Genomic DNA, 27,462 nt, shown 5'->3' on the forward strand with positions numbered 1-27,462 from the left:
ACTATGACAGCTCTGCAGCCTGTAAATGAAGATTTAGACCAGTGGTATTCACATTTTTTCCACCAGAATATCTGGAGACCTATGTTTTTCCTTAAAACCTTAAAATCGGTACATTTAGATTTTTACATCAACAAATAACCTCTTATCTAAATGAAATTAAACCAATAAATACATTTACCCCATAATTATATTTTTCTAATTATCTTTCTCAACAAAATGTGTATATTTTCCATTACAAAAATCTAAATGAATTGGTGACCCCACTGCAGTTCCCCCGTTGCGACCACTGATTTAGACGATGGTCGTTCTTACTCTGTCCTGGTGGAACTCACACATGCTAGTCTCTATTGACAACCAATCCACAACAGAAGGAGAGATGTGGGAGAGAGGTGAGGACAGGGCTGTGTCCTCTCTGCTTCATTCAAACTGTACTCAGGAAATGAAGATGGCTTCCCACTCACACATCAAGCTGGCTATAAGTAGAAACATACTGTTTATAACATATCTCTACTCATAAGCAAGACTGTTGTGTTGGAATGATGAATTATTTGAATGTATTCAAATGTGTGTCAATGTTTGAGGTTGATCAGGTTCATCAATCAGCCTATTTAAACATGATTTAAACATCCTGTCAGCCTGGTTTGGGATTGATCCCCATAATTTACTTGAGGTGAATTCATATTGTATTCTGAGTTCATATCTGTCAGAAGCGTTGTCTCTGTTAGCAGCGAGAGCACAGTCTAAGGTTTCGTCGTGTATAGTATAATTTGTATGTTTGGTATTCAGAGAGCAGAGGAGATGACTTGACCTTCAGTGTGAACACAAAGCCCAGAGCTGGAGCGTCTAATTGACTCTCTGTCTGCTCATTACTGAAACACATGATTGGCTTCAGTTCACTCTGATGGGATGGACGCTGCTCTCACTTCATTTCCCTGGCCATACTGACATGTCTCTGTGTTTATTCATACATACAGGACCATCTTCCCTGTCCTGTCCTCACCCTACTCCTGTCCTCTGCTCTCGCCTCAAACCTCACCAACAGCTCACCCTGTCGCCTTGTCTCCTTGTTATGAAGTAGCATGTGAAGAAAGTTTACAAATGAAAGAAAATAGCTTAGTGCCTACTGTAACACACACATGAAATCACACAAATTAACTTTTGCAAATGCATAACGTTCATAAATAGAGGTTTTGGACATCAAAACAGTGGCTGCCAGCTATGTTGAATGTGTATTAAGCCAATATACCCCAAACCATAAAGACAATTAGCAGCATGGTGTCAAACATTAATACCCCAAATCATCAATACAGCTTCATTGACATGTAGCTGATGCCTTTATAAATATTTCACATTACAGAGAGAGGGGAAGGGAGAGAGAGAGAGATAATATCAGAAAGAGCGATAGCGAGAAAGAGCAAGCTAGACTTGGCGGGATATGTGTTCGGCAAATATATCATTTTCTTCCCCTGTCATCTGGCAATTGTATTGAATGAACTGTTACAATTGATTTAGCTGGCTCTGAACGCACTGGAAAGAAATGACAGAGCCAGGTAGTGTATGAGTCTGTATTGGGTATTATCATCCATGGCTGACTGGGAGATTGCATGGTGCGTGGATCAAATAGGTTCAGTCCCATTGGTTCCCAGCTGAGAATGATACTGACACCAGAGGTGGCTGGTGGGAGAAGCTATAGAAGAATTGGCTCATTGTAATGCCTGGAATGGAATCAATGGACCTGAGTCCAGCAAGTTGTTTCCATGTGTTTGATGTGTTTGGTACCGTTCCATTGATTCCATTCCAGGCGTTACAATGAACCCATCCTCCCAATGCTCCTCCCACAAGCCTCCTGCCATTGACACAGTCACACACACATAAAGTGCATTGGGAAAGTATTCAGACCCCTTGACTTTTTCCACATTTTGTTACATTACAGCCTTATTCTAAATGTTATTAAATTGTATTTTTTTCTCATCAATCTACACACAATACCCAATAGAGAAATTTGTGCAGATAAAAATACTGAAATATCACATTTACAAAAGTATTCAGACTATTTACTCAGTACCTAGTTGAAGCACATTTGGCAGCAATTACAGCCTGGAGTCTTCTTGGGTATGAGCTTGGCACACCTGTATTTGGGGAGTTTCTCCCATTCTTCTCTGCAGATCCTCTCAAGCTCTGTCAGGTTGGATGGGGAGCATTGCTGCATAGCTATTTTCAGGTCTCTCCAGAGATGTTAGATCGGGTTCAAGTTCGGGCTCTGGCTGGGCCACTCAAGGACATTCAGAGACTTGTCTCAAAGCCACTCCTGCATTTTCTTGGCTGTGTGCTTAGGTTCGTTGTCCTGTTGGAAGATGAACCCTCGCCCCAGTCTGAGGTCCTGAGTGCTCTGGAGCAGGTTTTCATCACGGATCTCTCTGTACTTTGCTCCGTTCATCTTGGCCTCGATCTTGACTAGTCTCCCAGTCGCTGCCACTGAAAAACACCCCCACAGCATGATGCTGCCACCCCCATGCTTCACCGTAGGGATGGTGCCAGGTTTCCTCCAGACGTGATGCTTGGCATTGAGGCCAAAGAGTTGAATCTTGGTTTCATCAGAACAGACAATCTTGTTTCTCATGGTCAGAGAGTTTTTAGGTGCCTTTTGGCAAACTCCACGTGGGCTGTCATGTGTCTTTTACTGAGAAGTGGCTACCGTCTGGCACTTTACCATAAAGGCCTGATTGGTGGAATGCTGCAGAGATGGTTGTCCTTCTGGAAGGTTCTCCCATCTCCACAGAGGAACTCTAGGTCACCTCTCTGACCAAGGCCCTTCTCCCCCGATTGCTCAGTTTGGCCGGGCTCTAGGTATAGTCTTTGTGGTTCCAAACTTCTTCCATTTAAGAATGATGGAGGCCACTTTATTCTTGGGGACCATCAATGCTGCAGAAATGTTTTGGGAACCTTCCCCAGATCTGTGCCTCGACACAATCCTGTCTCGGAGCTCTACGGACAATTCCCTCGACCTCATGGCTTGGTTTTTGCTCTGACATGCACTGTCAACTGTGGGACCTTATATAGACAGGTGTGTGCCTTTCCAAATCATGTCAACTTGATTGAATTTACCACAGGTGGACTCCAAACAAGTTGTCGAAACACCTCAAGGATGATCAATGGAAACAGGATGCACCTGAGCTCAATTTTGAGTCTCATAGCAAAGGGTCTGAATACTTATGTAAACAAGTTTGTTTTTATAAATGTGCAAACACATCTCATAACCTGTTTTCACTTTGTCAAATGGGGTATTGCTGAGGATTTACATTTGTTTGAATCCATTTTAGAATAAGGCTGTAACGTAGAAAATGTGGAAAAAGTCAAGGGATCTGAATACTTTCCGAAGGCAGGTATGCACAGCCAGGTCACCCTTGATTCAAGTCAGCATTCGATGTCCGTCCATCTCTCAGGACGTTGGGAGATGAAGTGGAAACCGGCCGTTAGGGGCAACAGTGAGCGACGTTATATTGAAGTAGGTTTCGGTTTTGCTAGGGCATTGTGGACATAGATGGCAGATAGGTGTAAGCATCTGATTCCAGAGGTTGAAAGTTCAAATTCAGCAATATAAAGTTGTTTTTTAAATTTTATTTTAAGCTTATCCCAAACCTTAACCCTTACCTTAACCATTTTGAGTTAATTCCTTAACCTTAAGCGTTAGGAGTTAACGCCTAAACTTAACCCTAAACACCTCTAAATGTGATGTTTGCAACAACTTCAAAACGTTACATTTGGGAAACATGGATGAACGTCTAATTCTGACATGAGACTGTGAGAGCTAGTTGAGTAGGCCTATCATTACTTCACTGGACAACAGAATTATACTAAAATACAAAATTGAATGTTTGAGAGTTGGCTCAATTTCACGCCCTTGAATAAAGCTAGCTAACAAGGGTGTATGTATTGAGCGGCACCAGAATTAAAATCAAGCCTTAACGTTTTGTAGTTAATAAATCCAATGTGACTGTAAAAACTAGTTGGGTACACACAAAGAGCAGACACACACACATGCTCACAAACACACAAACATATTCATTTTTTGTCCTTCATGCTGGTTCAATCGTGCATTTCCCTGGCCTCCTGAGTAGCACAGTGGTCTAAGGCACTGCAGCACAGTGCCACTAGGGATTCTGGGTTCGAGTCCAGGCTCTGTCGCAGCCGATTGGGAGACCCATGTGGCAGCTCAATAGTGGCTTAGCGTTGGTAGGGGAGGGTTTGACCGGCAGGGATGTCCTTGTCCCATTGTGACTCCTGTGACGGGCCGCGCTCAGTGCACGCTGACGCGGTCGCCAGGTGTACGGTGTTTCCTCCGACACATTAGTGCTGCTGGATTCCGGGTTAAATAGGCATTGTGTCAAGAAGCAGTGCGGTTGGGTTGTGTTTTGGAGGATGCACAGCTCTTGACCTTCGGCTCTCCCGAGTCCTTATGGGAGTTGCAGTGATGAGACAAGACTGTAACTACCAATTGGATACCACGAAATTGGGGTAAAAAATATATATATATAAATACATTTTTTTAAAGATTACAAAAATCTTGCATTTCCCTTTTGGGTGGATATCATTCCCGAATCCCAATGTTAGAGTTTTACAGGGTCATACCCTGTGGTGTATCAAATTATCTTGTCCCCATCCCTCTGTGTGTTTCAGAAATGTGAGTTCTGCTGGAGAGGAGGCCAGGAGGAGGATGAGAGAGTGTGACGGACTGACAGACTCCCTCCTCTACATCATACAGACCGCTCTGGGCAGCAACGACATCGACAGCAAGGTGTGTGTGGGGGTCTGTGTGTGTGTGTCCATCAGTTCAATACAGTAGTAGAGAAACGTTGTGGATGGCTACCTTCTCAAGGTTGCTTTAGCTCAGTCTCTCTAAATGAGGAGTTTATTTCCAAAACACTATATCCACCAATTGTCATCAGAAAGGATTGCTTATGGGTACTTTCATGTGTGTGTAAAATATAAAATCTGTTCTCAGATTTTTGATTCTTAGATTTTTGATGTGTTTGATTTTTTTGTTGTTTGAAAAAATGCTATATATCCATTGTTTAGCTGGAATGGAATGTTCGTATCCTGTATATTTGACTGTGAAATGTGATTATAAGAGCATCTGCTAAAGGACAAAAATATAAATGTAAATGTTTTACATACAGATCTCATATTGCTGTATTTAATTATTTAAAACATGTTTTTGCAATATTTATGTCACAAATGTATAATTTTTGCAGTTCTTTATTAGAAATGTAGTTATTTATGGCCTCCCGAGTGGCGCAGCGGTCTAATGCCTGATTTCAAAATGGAGGCGTCACTACAGACCCTGGTTTGATCCCAGGCTGTGTCAAAGCTGGCTGCGGCCAGGAGACCCATGAGGCGGTGCACAATTGGCCCAGCTTCGTCTGGGTTAGGGAAGGATTTGGCCGGCTGGGATTTCCATGTTGCACTCTAGCAACTCCTTGTGGCGGACCGGGTGCCTGCAAGCTGACTTCGGTCGCCAGCTGGACAGTGTTTCCGACACATTGGTGTGGCTGGCTTCCGGGTTAAGTGAGCACTGTGCCGGGAACATTGGTTGTGTTTTGGAGGACGCATAGCTCTCAACCTTCGCCTCTCCCGAGTCCGTAAGGCAGTTGCAGCGATAGGACAAGACTGTAACTACTACTAGGGAGAAAAAGTACAAAAATAGAAATGTAGTTATTTGTTACATTTGGCTGTGTAAAACCTGACTTATTCTACATTTTGTTGTGTAAGAGCCTGAATTCAAAATGGATTTAAAAAACCAACATGTTCTCACCTATCCACACACAAGACCCCATAATGACAAAGTAAAAACATGTTTTTAGAAATGTTTGGTAATTTATTGAAAATGACATACAGAAATATTTAATTTACAAACAGGACCAGTCCAAATTTTGGACACACCTACTCATTCAAGGTTTATCTTTATTTGTACTATTTTGAAATAACACATATGGAATCATGTAGTAACCAAAAAAGTGTTAAACAAATCAAAATAGATTTGAGATTTTTGAAAGTAGCCACCCTTTGCCTTGATGACAGCTTCACACACTCTTGGCATTCTCTCTGAAGGAACTGAAGCATTTTGCGAAAAAACACGATTATTTGTCTCTTTGAAAGAAAACCATCAAGTGACACATTTTAAACAAATACGTCTGTCATTGAACAACCCCACGTCAACCCCAAAAAACACACGTCTTTCATAATGGAAATAGCGATTTGGAATGTAACTTTGCACAATCATAGGAGGGCTCTGGTGTCTCCACAGTAACGAGAATTGATTGGCAAGCATGGGGCCAATAGCCATTGCCATTGACAAGTCCCAAGTTATTAGGAGACACTCTGACAGGGTGACACTTTTCATTATTTTTGTGGACTTTCTGTCCTCTGATCTAGCCTCTATCTCTCTCTCTTTCTTTAATCTTTATATTCTGTCTTTCTCTTCTATTTTGTCTACCTCCCACTTTCTTTCTCTACCTTCATCCTGTCACTCTGTTCAATAAGTGAAATTAAACCAACCTTCATTCCCTGTTGCAGTTTACCTCCAGAGTTGTTTACCTGTGTTGGTTACTTCCGGAGTTGTTTACCTGATTTTTACCTCTGGAGTTGTTTACATGTTGTTTACATCTGGAGTTGTTTACCTGTGTTTACATCTGGAGTTGTTTACATGTTGTTTACATATGGAGTTGTTTACCTGTGTTTACATCTGGAGTTGTTTACCTGTGTTTACATCTGGAGTTGTTTACATGTTGTTTACATCTGGAGTTGTTTACCTGTGTTTACATCTGGAGTTGTTTACCTGTGTTTACATCTGGAGTTGTTTACCTGTGTTTACATCTGGAGTTATTTACCTGTGTTTACATCTGGAGTTGTTTACCTGTGTTTACTTCTGGAGTTGTTTACCTGTGTTTACTTTTGGAGTTGTTTACCTGTGTTTACTTCTGGAGTTGTTTACCTGTGTTTACTTCTGGAGTTGTTTACCTGTGTTTACTTCTGGAGTTGTTTACCTGTGTTTACTTCTGGAGTTGTTTACCTGTGTTTACTTCTGGAGTTGTTTACCTGTGTTTACTTCTGGAGTTGTTTACCTGTGTTTACTTCTGTAGTTGTTTACCTGTGTTTACTTCTGGAGTTGTTTACCTGTGTTTACTTCAGGAGTTGTTTACCTGTGTTTACTTCTGGAGTTGTTTACCTGTGTTTACTTCTGGAGTTGTTTACCTGTGTTTACATCTGGAGTTGTTTACCTGTGTTTACATCTGGAGTTGTTTATCTGTGTTTACTCCTGGAGTTGTTCACCTGTGTTTACTTCTGGAGTTGTTTACCTGTGTTTACATCTGGAGTTGTTTACCTGTGTTTACATCTGGAGTTGTTTACCTGTGTTTATTTCTGGAGTTGTTTACCTGTGTTTATTTCTGGAGTTGTTTACCTGTGTTTACTTCTGGAGTTGTTTACCTGTTTACCGCTGGAGTTTTTACCTGTTGTTTACCTCTAGAGTTGTGCACCTGTTGTTTATCTTTGGAGTTATTTACCTCGGCTGTTTTCAGAGGTAAACAACTAACTCCTCTAACAGGTCTCCTCTAACAGGTCTGTTGGAGCTAATTGGAGCGACTCAGTGTCTGTATTATGTTTGTAATGCCAGAAAAGCCATATAGTCAGTCTAAGTATTCTGTTCAATTAGCGTCATTATAGTTGCTTGTGTAAAGGATCGGTATGAGAGACTTCTAAAAAACAGGAGTCATACGAGATGATTGATGATTTTTCTTTGTTATTTCCATGGAGTCTGCTTTCCATATCACTTCCAAACGCTCCTTATGTGTGATACTTTACACAGGCACTCACACACGCTAACACACATGCACAGACACACACACACGCTAACACACATGCACAGACACACACACACGCTAACACACATGCACAGACACACACACTCCTCCGCTGTTGCTAATTTGCCTTCTCCTAACATAATGTTAAATGGAGTGTGATACGATGTTTCGGACTCATTTTTCCTAATTTGAGAGAATTTCTTTAAGCTAATTTGAAAGTTAGAGCACGTCCCGATTCTCGGATGGAATTAGGCACCCTTCCTTTTAAGTGCTGCTTCACACACACACGCGCACATGCGCGCGCGCACACACACACACACACACACACATTTTCATAGGGTACTTGCTCTTTAGTAGGTTAAATGATCATATTCCTTTCTCTCTCCCTCCTCTCCCCTCCCCCATGTAGACCATAGAGAACTGTGTGTGTATCCTGCGTAACCTGTCCTACCGACTGGCAGCGGAGACTTCTCAGGGCCAGCAGCTGGGTTCAGAAGAGCTGGACGGTCTGCTGTGTGACGCCAACGGACGTGACGGAGAGACCTCAGGCTGCTGGGGCAAGAAGAAGAAGAAGAAGAAGGGACAGGACCAGGTGGACACACACACACACACACACACAGACACACACAGACAATCTGAATACATAAACATCTAAATACATAATTTTGAAGTGGCAAGTGGAAGCATAACCAACCCTGTTACACACACACACACACAAACACAGTACAGGCAAACACATATGGCAAAAGCTCTCACCAAGCCATATAATTTGTTCACTGCAGGGACTTTCTGAAGGGACAGACTAATACATTATGATCCAAATTATGAATCAAAGTGAAAGCTTCAAACAGAGAACATTAAAAGACCACAAACTATTTTATTATGTATTAACTGTCAGATGAGCATCTTTGTCTCTCTTTTTCTTTTGGCTCAAACCTTCAATCACTCGTTATTTCTTCCCTCCTTCACACTCCAGGCATCAGTCACTACTACTGCTGCTTTGCTATTCGCTCAGATCCCTCCCCACGGACCAATCATATGCTCTGTTGCGCACAAGCTATGAGGGCTTTGTTCAATCAGCTCAGCTCTCATTCACTCTGGTTACAAACAGTTAAAAACACAAAATGTCTCCAAAAAGTTTTCACCACATTCAGAACTGTTAGGACACATTATCTGCACTGTTCGAGTTACATTTCTCCTCAATCTCCCAAAGGTTTTATGATAAAAGATCAGAGCCGAGATTAGGCAGATCAGAACCTAGATTAGGCAGATCAGAACCTAGAGTAGGCAGATCAGAACCTAGATTAGGCAGATCAGAGCCTAGATTAGGTAGATCATAACCTAGAGTAGGCAGATCAGAACCTAGATTAGGCAGATCAGAACCTAGAGTAGGTAGATCAGAACCTAGAGTAGGCAGATCAGAACCTAGATTAGGCAGATCAGAACCTAGCGTAGGTAGATCAGAACCTAGAGTAGGTAGATCAGAACCTAGAGTAGGCAGATCAGAACCTAGAGTAGGTAGATCAGAACCTAGAGTAGGCAGATCAGAACCTAGATTAGGCAGATCAGAACCTAGAGTAGGTAGATCAGAACCTAGAGTAGGCAGATCAGAACCTAGAGTAGGTAGATCAGAACCTAGAGTAGGCAGATCAGAACCCAGATTAGGCAGATCAGAACCTAGAGTAGGTAGATCAGAACCTAGAGTAGGCAGATCAGAACCTAGATTAGGCAGATCAGAACCTAGAGTAGGTAGATCAGAACCTAGAGTAGGCAGATCAGAACCTAGATTAGGCAGATCAGAACCTAGAGTAGGTAGATCAGAACCTAGAGTAGGCAGATCAGAACCTAGATTAGGCAGATCAGAACCTAGAGTAGGTAGATCAGAACCTAGAGTCGGCAGATCAGAACCTAGAGTAGGTAGATCAGAACCTAGAGTAGGCATCATGAAGATTTTCCCTTTGATTGATTGATCAAAGGGAAAGGGTTTCTATCTTGACATATACACTCAGAGCTGTTGATGGAGGGTGTACTGCCTAGTCTTAGTCTACAGAGAAGTGGGAATTTGAGGGGCATACACAGCTATATTGCTAATGAAAGTGCAGAGATAGATGTGGAGAATACTATTCTCCCTATTTCTAACTCTCTTTTTCCTTACCCCCACAACCCCCTCACTCCCATCCCTTCGCTCTTTCTATCTCTCTTGCCCCTCTCTCTCCCTCCTCCTATAGTGGGATGGTGTAGGCCCTCTCCAAGACTCAGCTGACCCTCCTAAAGGGGTACAGATGTTATGGCACCCGTCCATAGTGAAGCCCTACCTCACCCTACTTTCAGAGTGCTCCAACCCTGATACACTGGAGGGAGCGGCTGGAGCCCTGCAGAACCTGGCTGCAGGCAGCTGGAAGGTAGGGGTGGTCCTACGGTACTGTCTAACTCAACCCCTCCTGTCCCTCAGTCTAACTCTTCCCCTCCCTCTACAGTGGTCCGTCAGTCTAACTCTTCCCCTCCCTCTACAGTGGTCCGTCAGTCTAACTCTTCCCCCTCTCTCCAGTGGTCTGTGTATATCCGGGCTGCGGTGCGTAAAGAGAAAGGCCTTCCTATCCTGGTGGAGTTGTTGAGGATAGACAATGACCGTGTGGTGTGTGCCGTGGCCACCGCACTCAGAAATATGGCCCTGGACATCAGAAACAAAGAACTGATAGGTAAGACACACACACTTCACATTGCATCAGCTCTGGTCAGCTGTGGGTTGTCAGTATAACTGAGCGATTGCAGCTGAGGAGTCTTCAGTGGCATCTGTGATTTGGGCAGATCAAAGGAGGGTGATGGACTCTGAATCAGAGACTTTGTTAGCGAATGTGAAGTGCACGGCTAATGACTGTCTACTTGTCTCACTGTACAGACCTGACAAGGCCTCCCGATTCAATACTAAGCTCTTTGGCTTTGTACAGATACGCTCAAGGTAGAACTGTTCCCTAATCACAGATCTAGCATCAGTATTTTACACCCAATTCCAACCTTAACCATTAGGGGGGTGAATCCAAATATTACCCTAGTTACAATGTCTGCCGTCTCCTGTATAGGAGTGGAAGGCATAACCCAGCGTTTAGCCTTAACAGAAAGACACAGTGTGTTGTTTTGGTCTCTGCACCACAAGAGACGCCAGGCTGAATAATGTAATCCCTCACAAATTCACGGGAAAATCAATTCCAATTTGTCGAGCGGTTTCGTTTGAATACACTTCGTAGTAATTCAACGGCGCTGTATAACACAGCTTATATTGGTAGTAATTCTATTGAACCAGAGAGAGCGGGTTTGGGGGGGGGGGGGAGGGAATAGTGTGCTCTAGGGTAGTGGTTGAGTTTATATGTGAGGACAGCAGGGAATACAGTATAGAGGTTTATATGCAACAGGATGTTCATTAAGTTTAATGTTATAGTTAAACACAAAGAAAGCCTACAGTTACCGTATGTACACCTGATACAATGTAGAATCTATTTCACAACCTTGAAATGACAAAATTGTAAGTGTTACTCCTATAGAATGCTTGCACATTATTATTCTAGATATCCCATTTTATGAGCTTGAATGACAAATAGCAACGGTTAGGACAGAGAATACCTTTGTACTGTATAGAAGCTATTCCAACCTTGAGAAACAACAAAGGCACTGGAAAAAGCTAAGCGTCAAAAACGTCTATCAAGCTGATTGCCACTAAGACTGTTTTCTGTGCTAGTCCTTTGTCATTTCCCATCGTGTGGATTCAACCTACGAGCATTGTCAAACATCTCATATTTCCCACTAACTTCTAAGTTGTGTTAAGCGTTTGGTGCTGTCAACACTAAAAGGCTGTGTCATTGGGAAAAGCAGTGTTGTTGTGGTTAAGCAGTGTTGTGCCGTTGTGGTTTAGCGTTGATAGAGCAGTAGTGATTTTAGATTTAAACAGTCGAGACAATTACCTGCGATTCTCACGGCCACCGGAGTACTGTCCTGTTTTATCATTGTCAGGTAGGATGCTGACTGCAGGAAAGTAAGAGGGGATAAGAGGAGAGAGGGAAAGAGACAGAGGGATACACGGAAGGGAAGAGAAAAGGAAAGCTAAGATGTTGTTAGGAGGATATACAGCGTGTGTGTTTTATTCAGTTCTAGCAGTAATGTGATTTAGTCGTATTTTCAACATCACCTGGCATTATTCAACTGATCTGTCAAGTTTTTGTTTGTCTCTCCTATTCATCTGTCGGATTTGTATTGTGTGGTTATGTGGCGATTGAATCCCATTTTGACTCAATAACTGTCAGCAACATCGTTTGCTACAATTTACTTATAGTTGGTAATTTGACACACGTGAAATTGGCATGCGTGTGCCAAGGAGACAGAGGAGCGCTTTTCTCTCGGGAATAGAGTGGATACAGATTGTCTAGCTCTAGCAGCTATGGTTGGCGTATGATGCCGCCATACAGTAAAACAAAAACGAATTGAAGTGTAACAGGGTCGTCTCATATAGTAAAAAAAAACTAATTGAAGTGTAACATGGCCGTCTCCCCCCTCTTTCCCTCCCTTTCACCTCTCTCATCCTCAGACATCTCTCCACCCCTAACCATTCTACCTTCTCTCCTTCTCCCCTCTCCCTCCACCCCTAACCATTCTACCTTCTCTCCTTCTCCCTCTCCCTCCACCCCTAACCATTCTACCTTCCCTCCTTCTCCCCTCTTACACCCCTGACCATTCTACCTCTCTCTTCTCCTCTCCCTCCACCCCTAACCATTCTACCTTCTAACCTCCTTCTCTCCCTCCCTACACCCCTAACCATTCTACCTTCTCTCCTTCTCTCCCTCCCTACACCCCTAACCATTCTACCTTCTCTCCTTCTCCCCTCTCCCTACACCCCTGACCATTCTACCTCCCCTCCTCCTCTCCCTATACCCCTAACCATTCTACCTTCTCTCCTTCTCCCCTCTCCCTACACCCCTAACCATTCTACCTTCTCTCCTTCTCCCTCTCCCTACACCCCTAACCATTCTACCTTCCCTCCTTCTCCCCTCTCCCTCCACCCCTAACCATTCTACCTTCCCTCCTTCTCCCCCATTCCTCTCCCTCCACCCCTAACCATTCTACATTCTCTCCTTCTCCCTCACCCCTAACCATTCTACCCTCCCTACACCCCTAACCATTCTACCCAACCTCCCTCCACCCCTAACCATTCTACATTCTCTCCTTCTCCCTCTCCCTCCACCCCAACCATTCTACCTTCCCTCCTTCTCCCCCTCCACCCCTCCTTAACCATTCTACCTTCCCTCCTTCTCCCCTCTCCCTCCACCCCTAACCATTCTACCTTTCCCTCTCCCTCCACCCCCCTAACCATTCTACCTCCTTCCTCCTCTCCACCCCTAACCATTCTACCTTCCCTCCTTCTCCTCTCCCTCCACCCCTAACCATTCTATTCTCTCCTTCTCTCCCTCCACCCCTAACCATTTCTTCCCTCCTTCTCCCCCTCCACCCCTAACCATTCTACCTTCATTCTCTCCTTCTCCCCCTCCCTCCACCCCTAACCATTCTACCTTCTCCCCTCCTCCACCCCAACCATTCTACCTTCCCTCCTTCTCCCTCCCCACCCCTAACCATTCTCTTCTCCCTCCCTCCCTCCACCCCCCTGACCATTCTACCATTCTCTCCTTCTCCCTCTCCCTCCACCCCTAACCATTCTACCTTCCCTCCTTCTCTCCTCTCCCTCCACCCCTAACCATTCTACCTTCCCTCCTTCTCCCCTCTCCCTCCACCCCTAACCATTCTACCTTCTCTCCTTCTCCCCTCTCCCTCCACCCCTGACCATTCTACCTTCTCTCCTTCTCCCTACACCCCTAACCATTCTACCTTCCCTCCTTCTCCCCTCTCCCTCCACCCCTGACCATTCTACATTCTCTCCTTCTCCCCTCTCCCTCTCCCTCCACCCCTAACCATTCTACCTTCCCTCCTTCTCTCCTCTCCCTCCACCCCTGACCATTCTACCTTATCTCCTTCTCCCCTCTCCCTCCACCCCTAACCATTCTACCTTCCCTCCTTCTCTCCTCTCCCTACACCCATGACCATTCTACTTCGCCCATCTCCCTCCACCCCTAACCATTCTACTTCTCCTCCTTCGCTCCTGTCCCTCCACACCTGACCATTCTACCTTCCCTCCTTCTCTCCTCTCCCTCCACCCCTGACCATTCTACCTTCCCTCCTTCTCTCCTCTCCCTCACTCTCGCCCGAGTCCCATCTTTCCGTGTCTGGTTTCAGACCTGCTACAGTATATTAGCTTATGTAGTCCGCCATGGAGCCATTCTCTCTCCTCTCGCACCTTCTGTCCCTCTCTCTTCCCCTTTCCCACCCTCTCCCTCTCTCTCTCTGTCCCTCTCTCTCTCTATGTCTCTCCCTCTCTCACTATGTTTCTCTGTCTCTCTCTCTCTATATGTATATCTATCAATCTCTTTGTCTCTCTCTATGTCTGGGTCCTATGTATATTAGTTCATGTAGTCCTCTCTTTGTGGCTCCTCTCTTTGTGTCTCGGGATGATGACATCAGTGCGCAGGAGGGTTACCGTGGAAACACAGGGAGGGAGCTGCAGGCGGCCATTAATTACAGGTTCCTGAATCTGCAGAGGAGTCACAGTCCGCAGGGCACACACACACACACAGGCACACACTGAGGGTGCGGAGGAGTCAGTTTCCGCAGGGCACCGTCTAACTAGAGACTCACTACACACACTTATACACACGCACACATTTTTTGCACTAACAAAACACAAAGGAGTGCCAAAGAGAAACTAACTCTGGAGTACAGAGTGTGAGTGAAATGATCTGGTAAGCTTTAGTCATACACTCTTTTGCTCACTCGTGCTCTCTCTCTATATGGGATTAGTACCACGTGTGACTGTACTTCACTTTCGATTTGCCCGTTACATTTCCTTTCTGCCAGTCTTCCCTGCTTCCCCTACCAGCCTGTAGGGTTGGAAATAGACTTATATACATCATGAGAGAACGAGTACGTAGATGATCATTCTAATGTGTACTTACGGAGTTATGGTGCCAGGGATGGCTTACATTAACAAGATTTGTCAGCCATGTACTTGGAACGTTTCAAAGTTCTTTCGGTATATTCTGTCAGAAGTAAGCATAGATTGTGATGAAGTAATCTGGAATATAATTACAAATCTGAAACTCATTCCATCACTACTAAGGATGGCATCGCTATTCCAGACAGGTATTACAAAATTAAGTTTTGTATTCACAACATTTCATTTCACCACATTTCAAACGTGTATTATCAACCCCTGTTTCTTTGTGTGTGTGTGTGTGTGTGTGTGTGTATGCGTGCGTGCATGTGTGTGTGCAAGTGCGTGTGCATTCGTGAATGTGCTGTGTGTATGTGTGTGAGCTCGCATGTGTTCACATGCATGTGTGCGAGCGTGTGTGCGGGCCATCGTGCGCGCATGTTTGTGTGTTCGTATCACCTACGGCAGTCTCATTTTAATGGAGCAGCCACAGGTATTCAGAAGGGGAATATTTCAGCGGAAGAGCTTATCTTCTCTGTCCTGTCACCCAGCCACATCAAAGCAGCCTCAGAGAGACAGATATTACAGGTGTGAAATCCTGCACTCGCTGAAACCCCTATCTCTAATAGCTAGAGTTTCCAATTTACCTTAGTTTCCAACCGCTTTGAAACAGCTTTGTTTTATCTTTGATGTCTGTGGGCTTTTCCCTTTTCCGTATCTCCTAAAGAAGAAGCATTGCCCACATTCTGGCCATTTACTTTGGAGAAATGGGTGATTTCTGGTATCCATTTATCCATTATTGCTCGGGAAAGTCAGTAATATACAGTATCTGTCTGGCCAATGTTAATCTTTCACAGTGACATTTGCAGACCTGGCTTGAAGTGGATTCACGCCGTAAAGGGCCTCGGAGAACAGTCCGTTTTAGATCCATTCTGAAGTGCATGAGGCTAGTTAATTACCTATAGCCGGGTACTATATATACCCACATTTCCATATGTCCATATGTTATTAAAGAATGTACAGTAGCAGGGAAATTGAATCCATGGTTAAATAATTGTTCCAGGGGGACTTTAGTTGACTGACCTGCAGTGGTGGAAAAAGTACCCAATTGTCATTCTTAAATAAAAGTAAAGATATTTAGAAAAAAGATACACCATAAAATACTACTTCAGTAAAAGTCTAAAAGTATTTGGTTTTAAATATACTTAAGTATCAAAAGTAAAAGTATAAATCAATTCAACTTCCTTATATTAAACAAACTAGAAGGCACCATTTTCATGTTTTTTATTATTTTATTTACAGATAGCCAGGGGCACACTCAACCACTCAGAAATAATTTACAATTGAAGAATTTTTGTTTAGTGAGTCCGCCAGATCAGAGGCAGTAGGAATGACTAAGGATGTTCTCTCTTGTGCAATTTGACCATTTTCCTGTCCTGCTAAGCATTCAAAATGTAACGAGTACTTTTTCTGTCAGGGAAAATAAAAAGTACATTATTTTCTTTCAGAATGTAGTGATGTAAAAGTAAAACTTGTAAAAAATTATAAATATTAAAGTAAAGTACAGATACCCCCAAAACAACTTAAGTAGTACTTTAAAGTACTTCACACCACTGCTAACCTGGTTGCTTGTGATATGGTGCCCCCTGTAGTCAGTGAGGCATATCACACTTTATTAATGTTATAATAATGAAACACCCAGGTTCAGCCACTGGCAAGGTTAGTCCAAGGCCCTGTTCGGGGTTGTGTGAAAATACATCATTCCTTGCTTCCTTGTCTTCTCACCCTCTCTATCTCTCTATCTCTCTATCTCTCTCTCTCTCTATCTCACCCTTTCTCTCTCTCTCTATCTCTTAATCTCTCTCTATCTCTCTCTCTTTCTATCTTACCCTCTCTATCTCTCTATCTCTCTATATCTCTATCTCTCTCTATCTATCTATCTCTATCTCTCTCTCTCTATCTCACCCTCTCTATCTCTATCTATCTATATCTCTATATATCTCTCTCTCTCCCTCCCTATCTCTCTCTCTCTCTCTCTCTATCTATCTATCTATCTATCTATCTATCTATCTATCTATCTATCTATCTATCTATCTATCTATCTATCTATCTCTATCTCTCTCTATCTCTCTCTATCTCACCCTCTCTATCTCTCTCTATATCTCTCTCTCTATCTCTCTCTATCTCTCGATCTATCTCTCTCTCTATCTCTCTCTCTCTATCTCTCTCTATCTCACCCTCTATCTCTCTCTATTTCTCTCTATCTCTCTCTATCTCTCTCTCTCTCTCATCAGCTCTCTCTCTCTCTCTCATCAGCTCTGTCTCTCTCCTCTTATCAGTTCTGTCTCCCACCAAACCCTGGCCAGTAGAGTAGGCTCACCCAGGTTTATAGATGTTTAGTCAGTCTTGGTATTGTCCTCTCGGTGAAGACAGTCCATTCAGTCTCACCACTCTCTGCTAATAATATGTGGTGCTTAGGAAACCGTGTGTCTGGGCATGTGTGTTTTCCTTCATGTTGTAAATTATTGGGGTGCGTTGATGTTTTAAACTGTTTGCATGACACAGCAGGAATCTCACCAGCCCAGATTAAAATGTATTACTATTTTCCATACAGAACCTTTAGGACAGAGAGAGGAGTTACCAGCAGTGGGAAGATGGGTCTTGTGAATTGCAATGATAACAAATGATGACAAAAATGATGGCAAAAAAAGGTGTTGTCTAAATCCTAAAAGGTTCTTCGGCTGTTCTCATTGGAGAACCCTTTGAATAACCCTTTTTGGTTCCAGGTAGAACCCTTTGGTTCCACATAGAACTATTTTGGGTTCCATTGAGAAGCCTTTGCACAAAGGGTTCTATCTGGAACCAAAAAGGTTTGTACCTCTCCTGTCAGGACAGCTGAAGAACCCATTGAAACACTTTTTTCTAAGAGTGTGTATGAACTTTGATAGTCCTTTTTATCTTTATAGGCCTTTATATTCTGCAACCAACTTTGCCTCAGCACCTCCAGTTTCGAGACTCCAATAAACAGTTTGATAGAAGCCACTGCAGAGATACAGTATGTTTTCTGGGTTCCTAGTCCTGTGCTGCTGAAACACTGACTGCTTTTTGTATTCCTCCATCTTCACTGAACCCATTGACTATCAATTTCCTGTTTAGGTAACCATCCACTCACATGGACAACTGACATTTCTCCAGAGAGGATGAGTCAGTCTGAAAGAGCAGCTCTTCACCAGTGTGTCGACACTATTATTTACATGTCATGTTTATCATTCATCGATGATGAGACATCTTCAAGAGTCATCATCAGGGAAGATGTCCGCCTCCTAGATGTGTGTCAATGTTGACATTATGTGAAATGATGAATTGTGATGGACGACTAATGTGGCTAATGTGTAGAGTAGACTCATTCTTCCCTCCCTCCTTCCCTCCCTTCTTTCCTCCCATACTTCCCTCCATTCGGTTCGTACTCAGGTTTTTCTCGCATACTGACATCTCAGACTTCTTAATTATTCCCTCGCTCTTTTCATTCTCTCCATCTCTCTATTCTTTTAATGTCAGATTCTTCCCTTCATTTCCTCCCGTCCACGTCAATCTCTTCTTCCAAATACCAGATGAGTCACAGTGTGTTGATGAGTCACAGTGAGAGACTGCCAAACTTGACTTCATCAGAGGGCTGAGAGAAACTGAGGACAGACAGGCCAAGCTGAGAGAGGCTGAGGACAGACAGGCCAAGCTGAGAGAGACTGAGGACAGACAGGCCAAGCTGAGAGACAGACAGGCCAAGCTGAGAGAAACTGAGGACAGACAGGCCAAGCTGAGAGAGGCTGAGGACAGATTGGTTCAGGGATTTAGAGATAACGTTATTTGTCCATAACTACAGTGTCAGGAAGTTGCTCAAACAATCAATGAAGAAGTGTTGTACTATTTGATTGTTAAAGACAAGACAGGGAGATGAGGAGGAAAAAAGATAGTTGTTTTTGAACTAATGAGGATTGTTTTTAATTAGTTTTTTGTTTTTAAGGAGTGGGGCAGTCCCACTCCTTTCATCATTTTATTGAAGAGATAGTAAAGTGGGGGAAAGACCGTGGAGAGTGAGTCAAAGGGCAGTGAGTCGATTCGAACCCATGCCGACTCTGGCATACGTGTGGCGAGGTCAGTGGCTGTAACCTCTGGAGAGCACAGGCCACACCAATGAGGATTGTTAATTTCCTGACACACACACCAGCATACTCTTTCAGACATTCAGATTTCTAACCCAAGCACTAACTCTTGTCCCGCTCTCCTCTCAGGTAAATACGCCATGCGTGACCTGGTCCACCGGTTACCTGGCAGTAGCAGCAACAGTACTGGGGGCAGTGGTGGGACTAGTGGAGGTACCGGGGGCCCGATGGCACCCGGTAAGACCATGTCAGACGATACGGTAACGGCTATCTGCTGCGCTCTGCATGAGGTCATCACTAAGAACATGGAAAACGCCAAAGCACTGAGAGACGCTGGCGGGATAGAGAAACTCATCGGCATCGCTCGCAGCAAAGGAGACAAGTAAGCGACCACACACACACACGTACACACACACACACATATACAGTACTTCAGAAAATATTCAGACCCCTTCACTTTTTCCACATTTTGTTACATTATAGCCTTATTCTAAAATTGCTTAAATTGTTTTTTCCCCTCATCAAACTACACACTGTGTTTTGGTCCTGACGTCATCAGAGTGCGCAGCTGAACACTGTGTACTGGAAACACTCAGTTTGTTATTGTTACTAAACATAACCAATCTTTTGTTAAACATAAATGCTGAACTTATTTTTGCATGGATTCTACGACATCTTTTAACAGCTAGGACCGCAATCCCGAAATCCCACTTAGCTGTTAGGTTAGAGCCTGTTTGAAAGAGCTGCTAACCTAGCAAAGCTGCTAGAGTTAGCCATCGAGCTAACAAAGTTAGTCCCAGATGAGTTTTCCAATGGAGCTCTCTTTGTCTGGAGAATGAATAGTTCCAGAGCTATAGGAGCTGTATCTACTACGCTTTGTTTCAGGACAAACTGGATCACTCAGAGTTCCAATGCGGCAATTGTTTGCTTGTCGAGGATTATAGACTTGAGGTGGCTTCCTTGATCACGCAGGTCGCCAGGGTACGTAAGAGACTGGGGAAAACGCAGAGTGGAATGTTTACCTTTTCTACGCCAGTGGATGAACAGCGTTCACACATGGTGGATGCATCTCTGTCTTGTCTTTTGTTGTTATCCGCCTGGCCGGTGTTGCCCGGAGTTTGCTCACCAGGGGAGCCATCTCCTCCCCCATTTGATAGTGGAGTCGAAGGTGCACAGCAAGAGGGACATGGCAATCAGCGATGGTCGCATGTCACCAGCCATGGAAACCGAAGACAGCGGCCTGCCCCAATGCAGTCTGTGCTCCCAACTAGAGGCCCGGAGCGAATACAAACAACAGATGGTTTGGCGCCCTAGAGCCTTCCTGCACCTTCATCGCTGGGGGTTCCTGTGTCTGCGGCCAGCGGCCTTCCCCAATGCAGTCTGTGCTCCCAACTAGAGGCCCGGAGCGAATACAAACAACAGATGGTTTGGCGCCCTAGAGCCTTCCTGCACCTTCATCGCTGGGGGTTCCTGTGTCTGCGGCCGCCGTGTCTACTCCTGCTCTTTCCCCTAAGATTTCAAAGTCGTTGTCGGCAACCTTCCGTCCCTACTCTGGATCGAGCGGCGCTTCTCCATCTCCTGCACCATCCTGTGAAGTGTGGGAGTGGGCGGATATCGTCGCCCTTCTCGCCAGCCGTGATTTTGGGAAGTAGGAAATGGTAGGAAATGTGACTGTTCCTGGTGCAAAAACAATTATCCCAGAGCTCGAATAAATGACATTACTAAGTTGCTCCTGAATGTACTACGCCATGACATGGACATCGATTCTATCGTAGTCCATGTGGGCTTTAATGACATTATGAAGTGCAGCTCTGAACAGTTGAAACTGGATTTCAAAGAGCTGATTGACTCTCTGCTAGACACTAATAAAAGACACATCAGATCTGGCCCTGTGCCCTCTGTGAATCGTGGCATTGAAAGCTTTAACAGGATTCATTCTCTTCACAAATGGCTACCTGATTATTGCAGCTCAATGTGTATAAACTTTTGTTGACAATTTCGATACCTTTTGGAAATAAAAGACGTTTTATAAGAAAGATGAGATCCACCCAAATAATGTTGGTTCCTGGATAATTTCACAGCAGTATAAGGCTGCGTTGACAATGACTTATCAATCACCCAAGCCCAACTCAGTTAATCCCTACCATTGTGTCGCTGAGTCATCATAATGCTTTAGAAAATGTACATTATACCCGGAGCATTGGTAGAGATAATGTAAGTAACCTAATGTATGTCCCTCTAACTGCCCTGACTCCTTCTGCTGATCCTACAGCAATTGTATGTAGCAATCATGGGCCTATGAACCAGATTTATGCTGTTAGCACTGAGGCGGTGTGCCCTAGTAGGAAGCCCACTGTGTGCAGCCCACCCTGCACTAACATAAATAATTCTGAGAATATCTACTTCTGATAAGCTTCCCAGTAAAGTCATGAAAACAAGCAAGAATCCCAGAAAAGTGCTCAAAATAGCCCATGTTATCATGTGTAGCTTAAGAAACAAGTTTCATGAAATGAATAACTTGCTACTAACAGATGACATTCATATTCTGACTTTCTCTGAAACTCACTTAGATAGTGGTAGCAGTGGTAGCAATACAAGTTTATAACATTTACAGAAAAGACAGGAATGCCATTGGTGGAGGTGTTGCTGTTTATATTCAGAACCACATTTCTCTAAAGATTAGAGAGATTTATTTTAAATATTGTTGAAGTAATGTGACTACAGGTTAATCTGCCTCGCCTAAAACACATTCTTGTGGGAAGCTGCTATAGACCACGAAGTGCTAACAGTCATTATCTGGATAATGTGTGAAATGCTTGATAATGTCTGTGATATCAACAGAGAGGTATATTTTGGGGCTGATTGAAATATTGACTGACTTTAATCAAGCTGCCCACTCAAGAAAAAACTTTGAACTGTAACCAGTCCCTGCAACCTGGTTCAGGTTATCAGTCAACATACCAGGGTAGTTACAAAAAGCATCAACATGTACTGATCACATCTTTACTAATGCTGCAGAAATATGCTTGAAAGCAATATCCAGATCCATCGGATGTAGTGATCACAATATAGTAGCCATATCCAGGAAAACCAACATTTTGTAATGAGGAGCAAAAAGACGTTGCACTTGACACATTTATGAAATTGCTTATCCCAGTTACTAATAAGCAGCACCCATTAAGAAAATTACTTCATAAAATGTTAATGGATTATTATTTTTTATTTTTTTTTTTCACCTTTATTTAACCAGGTAGGCAAGTTGAGAACAAGTTCTCATTTACAATTGCGACCTGGCTAAGATAAAGCAAAGCAGTTTGACACATACAACGACACAGAGTTACACATGGAGTAAAACAAGGATACGGTCAATAATACATTATAAACAAGTCTATATACGATGTGAGCAAATGATGTGAGATAAGGGAGGTAAAGGCAAAAAAAGTCCATGGTGGCAAAGTAAATACAATATAGCAAGTAAAACACTAGAATGGTAGATTTGCAGTGGAAGAATGTGCAAAGTAGAAATAAAAATAATGGGGTGCAAAGGAGCAAAATAAATAAAATAAATACAGTAGGGAAAGAGGTAGTTGTGTGGGCTAAATTATAGGTGGGCTATGTACAGGTGCAGTAATCTGTGAGCTGCTCTGACAGTTGGTGCTTAAAGCTAGTGAGGGAGATAAGTGTTTCCAGTTTTAGAGATTTTTGTAGTTTGTTCCAGTCATTGGCAGCAGAGAACTGGAAGGAGAGGCGGCCAAAGAAAGAATTGGTTTTGGGGGTGACTAGAGAGATATACCTGTTGGAGCGTGTGCTACAGGTGGGAGATGCTATGGTGACCAGCGAGCTGAGATACGGGGGGACTTTACCTAGCAGGGTCTTGTAGATGGCATGGAGCCAGTGGGTTTGGCGACGAGTATGAAGCGAGGGCCAGCCAACGAGAGCGTACAGGTCGCAATGGTGGGTATTATATTTGGTGACAAAATGGATTGCACTGTGATAGACTGCATGCAATTTGTTGAGTAGTGTATTGGAGGCTATTTTGTAAATGACATCGCCGAAGTCGAGGATTGGTAGGATGGTCAGTTTTACAAGGGTATGTTTGGCAGCATGAGTGAAGGATGCTTTGTTGCGAAATAGGAAGTAAATTCTAGATTTAACTTTGGATTGGAGATGTTTGATGTGGGTCTGGAAGGAGAGTTTACAGTCTAACCAGACACCTAGGTATTTGTAGTTGTCTACGTATTCTAAGTCAGAGCCGTCCGGAGTAGTGATGTTGGACAGGCGGGCAGGTGCAGGCAGCGATAGGTTGAAGAGCATGCATTTAGTTTTACTTGTATTTAAGAGCAATTGGAGGCCACAGAATGAGAGTTGTATGGCATTGAAGTTTGCCTGGAGGGTTGTTAACACAGTGTTCAAAGAAGGGCCAGAAGTATACAGAATGGTGTCGTCTGCGTAGAGGTGGATCAAAGACTCACCAGCAGCAAGAGCGACATCATTGATCTATACAGAGAAAGAGAGTAGGTCCAAGAATTGAACCCTGTGGCACCCCCATAGAGACTGCCAGAGTTCCGGACAGCAGACCCTCCGATTTGACACACTGAACTCTATCTATAAGTCGCTCTGGATAAGAGCGTCTGCTAAATGACTTAAATGTAATGTAAATGTATCAGAGAAGTAGTTGATGAACCAGGCGAGGAAATCATTTGAGAAACCAAGGCTGTCTGCCGATGAGGATGTGGTGATTGACAGAGTCAAAAGCCTTGGCCAGATCAATGAATACGGCTGCACAGTAATGTTTCTTACCAATGGCGGTTAAGATATCGTTTAGGACCTTAAGCGTGGCTGAGGTGCACCCATGACCACAGCTCTGAAACCAGATTGCATAGCAGAGAAGGTACGGTGAGATTCAAAATGGTCGGTAATCTGTTTGTTGACTTGGCTTTCGAAGACCTTAGAAAGGCAGGGTAGGATAGATATAGGTCTGTAGCAGTTTGGGTCAAGAGTGTCCCCCCCTTTGAAGAGGGGGATGACCGCAGCTGCTTTCCAATCTTTGGGAATCTCAGACGACACGAAAGAGAGGTTGAACAGGCTAGTAATAGGGGTGGATTGATGAGGAATTGAAAAATTGTATGGTTGAGAGGGATGAGGCAAAAGGAATAGCAAATAAGTCTAACTGCACAACCGATTGGCAAACATACTGCAAATTGAGAAGTCATGTGACTAAACGGAATAAAAAGAAGAAGAAACTACACTATGAAACAAAGATAAATTACATAAAGAATGAAAGTGAAAAGTTTTGGAGCACCTTCAATGAAATTTGGGGAAAAAATTAGGCAAACTCAGCTCCATCATTCATTGAATCAGATGGCTCATTCATCACAAAACTGACTGTTTCATTGGCAAGATTAGCAAATTTAGGCATGACATGCCAGCAACACTACACATCCAAGTATATCTGACCAAATGATGTCATTTTTAATTCCCTAAAGTGAGTGTGGAAGAGGTGAAGGAAATATTGTTGTCTATCAACAATGACGGTTCTTTGGGAGTTCACCCCCGGACGGATAGCTCGGCGCCCATGTCTCGGCCGGCTCGCCCAGGTGGGACGCTGGGTGGGGCCCCTCTAGGGGTATTGTCCCCTCTAGGGGTATTGTCACGTCGGCAATCAAGCCACCATCAGTACGCAAACCTGCCTTTCTCCGTCACATGCATCTGCGGTCATTGGACTCAGCTAAACTCTATTACTTGTGTTATTGCCTTCCCTATATCTGTCTGTTCCCTCTGTTCCCTGCTTCGGGATTGATTCTTTGTCATGTGTCCTTGATTACCCGTGTGCTGACACTGTTCGTGTCGTGTTCTATGTCTGTTCCTGAATAAATGTTTGACTCCCCGTCCCTGCTTCTCCTGTCCGGCGTCGGTCCTTACAAAGGTAATGGTAAAATAGACTAGAGACAGGTGTCCCTCATTCTGGTCAGCGCTCTCTCTCATTCTCATGGTCAGAATCACACTTAGGTCAGTCAACCCTATTAAGTATTTTCTTTCCATTTTCTATCCCTGTTCTTCCTAAACCATTTCCATCATTCTGCTTACCTGGTTTAGAACCAAATTTAAAAAGACCCCACACAATAAATCAAACACGGTATTAGCACCACTAACAAATATTCATAACCGTTGGGTGTGCTGGTAATATGTAGGGCAAAACAAACATACCAATGGCCAGGCCTTACTTATTTGGGAGCTTCCTCCACGGCCGTATCTGATACCTATATACTTTTATAAAACTGCAGAATTTCACTTACTGCTCTCCCAAGGCAACTGCCTTGTGAAACATTTCAAATAAATAGAAAAACATTTTTTGTTTGTTTTCACTTTGCCAAATCGTAATCAAGCCAAACAAGTCATACTAGAAATTCTCACTTTCCAATTAACTTCCCATTCCCTTTGTTACCTTCACTAGTCTACATCTCTGTTTCCTTTAACTCAGAATCCCTCTCAATCACCATCACCCAGTACATTTCCCCTCCACTCTAACACTTGTTTCCCTCTACAATCTCTACTATACTCTACCTCTGTCTTTCCATCTAACGTTACTTTACCAGGTGAACAAAAAGTTTTAAATTACAGTCAAAACAAACATGATAACTTCTATTCACAGGGAGGCCACTTTAATTACTCGTGACCCCTCCTCCCTTTCATCCATTCTATGAATCTATGTCAGAATAAGACGGAATAAAGTCATTCACAAGATTAAACCCCCTCGGGTTTTCCTGATTCTGTGAGGAGTGTTTGGTCGTGCCAAATAACACATTGTTCCTACTCGTTCACGTGTAATGTGCTTCGTGACTTCTGAAATCCAAACTCCCAAATATGTTATCTCTTGTTTTGCTGGTTGTATACCCTTTTAACAATTGTTTAAATGCGGTGTGATACAAAGTTGGCCTATCTGTAAACATATATACTGCCAATTTCCATATGTTACCTAATACCCACTGTCCATGATTCTCGCAAGGATTGTCCAACCCCAAAATTGGCTCCACTTCCATCGCAATATCCATTTTGATAACAGCTTTCAAACCTGCCAAAGCTTAAATACACATTTTATCAACATACTCACATACCCAAGCTGGGTTCGAATACCCATACTAATATACTGTACTGTATACTACATACACTTAATGAGTATATACTACATACTATATACTATTAGTTAATTTTAGTATACTGTAAACGACCGGTAACCGGAGGTTTTTGCATGCCTACCAGAAGTTGATGCTCTTGCTATGCAGCCTATTTCTAGCTTGTTATCATAACAAATTACTAGTTAGACATTGTGCTAGTTAGACTGTTCACAGCGCACACTGCCCACTATTACCGAGGAGCAGAGTTGATCCGAGCGTTCTGACCTCACAACAGCAGTCAAGCACCTAAGCTAACTGGCTAATGTTTTCCTGATTCTGTGAGGAGTGTTTGGTCGTGCCAAATAACACATTGTTCCTACTCGTTCACGTGTAATGTGCTTCGTGACTTCTGAAATCCAAACTCCCAAATATGTTATCTCTTGTTTTGCTGGTTGTATACCCTTTTAACAATTGTTTAAATGCGGTGTGATACAAAGTTGGCCTATCTGTAAACATATATACTGCCAATTTCCATATGTTACCTAATACCCACTGTCCATGATTCTCGCAAGGATTGTCCAACCCCAAAATTGGCTCCACTTCCATCGCAATATCCATTTTGATAACAGCTTTCAAACCTGCCAAAGCTTAAATACACATTTTATCAACATACTCACATACCCAAGCTGGGTTCGAATACCCATACTAATATACTGTACTGTATACTACATACACTTAATGAGTATATACTACATACTATATACTATTAGTTAATTTTAGTATACTGTAAACGACCGGTAACCGGAGGTTTTTGCATGCCTACCAGAAGTTGATGCTCTTGCTATGCAGCCTATTTCTAGCTTCTTATCATAACAAATTACTAGTTAGACATTGTGCTAGTTAGACTGTTCACAGCGCACACTGCCCACTATTACCGAGGAGCAGAGTTGATCCGAGCGTTCTGACCTCACAACAGCAGTCAAGCACCTAAGCTAACTGGCTAATGTTGGCTAGCTTGATCGCTACTTCCAGACACAAATAAGAGAACACCTCACTCTGATCATTTTACTCACCCTAGCAGAGCTGGTTAGGCTTTTTTCATTTTATTCAAAGCGTAGGTGACTAACTGTGCTGCTGGCAACAATTTAACGTTGGGTTTTTCCCCCAACGTTTACTGACACCGGCCATATTCAACGGGTGTTGAGTGTTCGTAAATTCAACTGTTATTCTGTGCTCTGGTACATTCAGATGAGAGTGCTCTGAAATCGGAGTAGATAGCCAGAGTGAATTTACGGAGCAAC

At 43.4% G+C, this 27,462-nt stretch overlaps 1 protein-coding gene across 1 annotated transcript in view; it reads left to right on the forward strand.

The window, feature by feature from the left end:
- LOC135522735 (catenin delta-2-like) overlaps positions 1–27,462 on the forward strand; it is a 401,912-nt gene that overhangs the window by 325,039 nt on the left and 49,411 nt on the right. Inside the window, exons 16-20 of the mRNA XM_064949274.1 lie at positions 4,678–4,795; positions 8,269–8,451; positions 10,088–10,261; positions 10,408–10,558; positions 19,176–19,428. Coding sequence (XP_064805346.1) covers positions 4,678–4,795; positions 8,269–8,451; positions 10,088–10,261; positions 10,408–10,558; positions 19,176–19,428 — 879 coding nt within the window. The remainder of the gene's footprint in view (positions 1–4,677; positions 4,796–8,268; positions 8,452–10,087; positions 10,262–10,407; positions 10,559–19,175; positions 19,429–27,462) is intronic.

The sequence above is a fragment of the Oncorhynchus masou genome, chromosome 30 (assembly GCF_036934945.1).
Source record: "Oncorhynchus masou masou isolate Uvic2021 chromosome 30, UVic_Omas_1.1, whole genome shotgun sequence".
NCBI lineage: Eukaryota > Metazoa > Chordata > Actinopteri > Salmoniformes > Salmonidae > Oncorhynchus > Oncorhynchus masou.